Raw genomic sequence first — 2009 nt, forward strand, 5'->3', positions numbered from 1 at the left:
GAGCGCTCCACTGCAGAGCACCCGACTGCGTACTTCGGCCGGCCGGGTTTTAAACAAGGCTTCGGGTCGCACCGGAGGCTTTTCAACTGGGCTTGAGGTTTTCCATTTCGGATTTGAAGCCGGGCTCGCGGTTTCAAATGAAGCTTCGAAGCTACAAGGAGTGTTGTCAAGAAGAGTTGTGTTTGCAAGTAGGCTTTGAAAAGGGCTGCATTTCGAAGGAGGGCTCCAAACGCGTGTGCGGGTTTCAGGAGGTGGCTACTGCAGAATTGGTTTGGGGCCCGACTGTCAGCGGCTGCATCCTGCTGTGATTGATGCCACTTTCCAGACTTTGATGTCATAAGATAAGATCTCCTTTATTTGTCCCACACTGGGGAAATTTACAGCCGACAGCAGCAAGATTGTGGGTAGAAAGAAGAAATTGTTTAATGAAGTGCAACATCAATACAAATATGGATAAGGTCGCAGCGCTATTTACAATTGTTTTCACATCATTTAATGAATTTTATTGATTGATTTATTTTTATTCAGCAGCCTGACAGCAGTCGGTAGGAAGGAGCGGCGGTATCTCTCAGTCATGTCACGTCTTTGTTTGGTCCTGAAAAACATGCCCCCTGAGACAAATGACTGATTTTCTTTTTTCACGCGTGTGCGCTCTATATTGTGCTTCTTGAATGCAATTGCTTTGGGCAGGAATGGACACAACGCTCATGCCATTGCAGGAACGGCACAAGGTCTACCCTCTTTTACCACGGAACGGAACGGAACGGAACGGAAGTGCATTCGCGGCATGCATCGACATACTGTACTACGGATGAAGAAAGCCACCTTTGGAACGAATCAACAACGGTTTTCTTCTTTGTTGTCATCTGAATTCTTTTTGCACAGCGGCGGTGTCTTTGAATTGCAGCTGGGTCGAGTGGAGATTCTTCAGCCAAATGGGGTGAAGTTCCAACGGCGAGCTTTCACGCGCGCCTCCGCGGTGGGGAATCGGCGCGCGAGGTCGTCGTCCGGACGCGAGTCCCTTCGCACACTCCCGAGCGGCAGGGGGCGCCCTGCCCTCTCGACGGCGGAGCGACGCGTTCCGCCATTTCCGCCACCGAAAGGAAAAGTCGACAGACGACGGAAAAGGCTTCGACTCGGTCGGCGGCCGATGGAGCGCGAGTTGTTTTGAAGCCGCTTCGAGAGCGTCCGCGGAGGTCGACGACCCGAGCCGAGCTTTCCTCGCCCTTCGCCCGAGCGTTCCCTCGTCGAGCCGATGGCTTCGCTGGGGAACTCGGCGGCCGCGTCGTCGAGCGGCGGCAGCAGCCCCATGGTGGTGCTGGCGCCCAAGACCAAGACGAAAAAGAAGCACTTCGTCCAGCAGAAGGTCAAAGTGTTTCGGGCCAGCGACCCCGTCCTCAGCGTCTTCATGTGGGGCGTCAATCACTCGGTGGGTCGGAAGCTAGCGAGCTAACGCCGCCGCGCTGCTACGCGCTCTTAGCTTGGACGTTAGCCGGCGCGCGGAAAATGCGCCTTCGTACGATACGGCCTTCGAGATTGGAACAAAACGCGACTTTTATTGGGGCCCAAGCATATTTGACACCAGAGGACGCCGCACCAAACAAAACGACGACCCATGTAAACCCTTCACAAGCACACAGACAAACAAGAGTAGCTGCTATCAAAGCGTTTCGGGTCATGCTGCAACTCATGCTGATGTCAACATTTCAAGAACAATGGATTCATGGCTTGATGATGTTTTCAGTTCATGAATCGGGTAAAACAAAAAACAAGGCAGTGGTTGTTTTGTCGCGAATGGCAAGTCGCCCGCTGGCGTTTTCGCTTGCCGTGAACGCTGCGATTGGTCAAGTGGCGCAAAGAGGAATTGTGGGCCTGACGTCAAGCGGCTCTTTTCTCGTGCGGACCGGAGCCTGCGTTACTTTCGTCCAGTTGAGCGCAATGCCAAGGCTGCCCTATTTACCAGCCCCCCCCCCCCCCCTCCCCGCCGCGGCCCAAGGGCGCGCCAATGA

General features: G+C 54.2%; 1 protein-coding gene across 1 annotated transcript in view; it reads left to right on the forward strand.

The window, feature by feature from the left end:
- Positions 1 to 1074: 1074 nt before the first annotated feature.
- The window catches only part of LOC109523146 (phosphatidylinositol 5-phosphate 4-kinase type-2 gamma), a 10227-nt gene continuing 9292 nt past the window's right edge, over positions 1075 to 2009 (forward strand). The window contains exon 1 of the mRNA XM_019882095.1: positions 1075 to 1429. Within this exon, the coding sequence (XP_019737654.1) occupies positions 1256 to 1429 (174 nt within the window). The 5' untranslated portion in view covers positions 1075 to 1255. The remainder of the gene's footprint in view (positions 1430 to 2009) is intronic.

This window comes from Hippocampus comes, unplaced genomic scaffold, assembly GCF_001891065.2.
Source record: "Hippocampus comes isolate QL1 unplaced genomic scaffold, H_comes_QL1_v1.1 scaffold475, whole genome shotgun sequence".
NCBI lineage: Eukaryota > Metazoa > Chordata > Actinopteri > Syngnathiformes > Syngnathidae > Hippocampus > Hippocampus comes.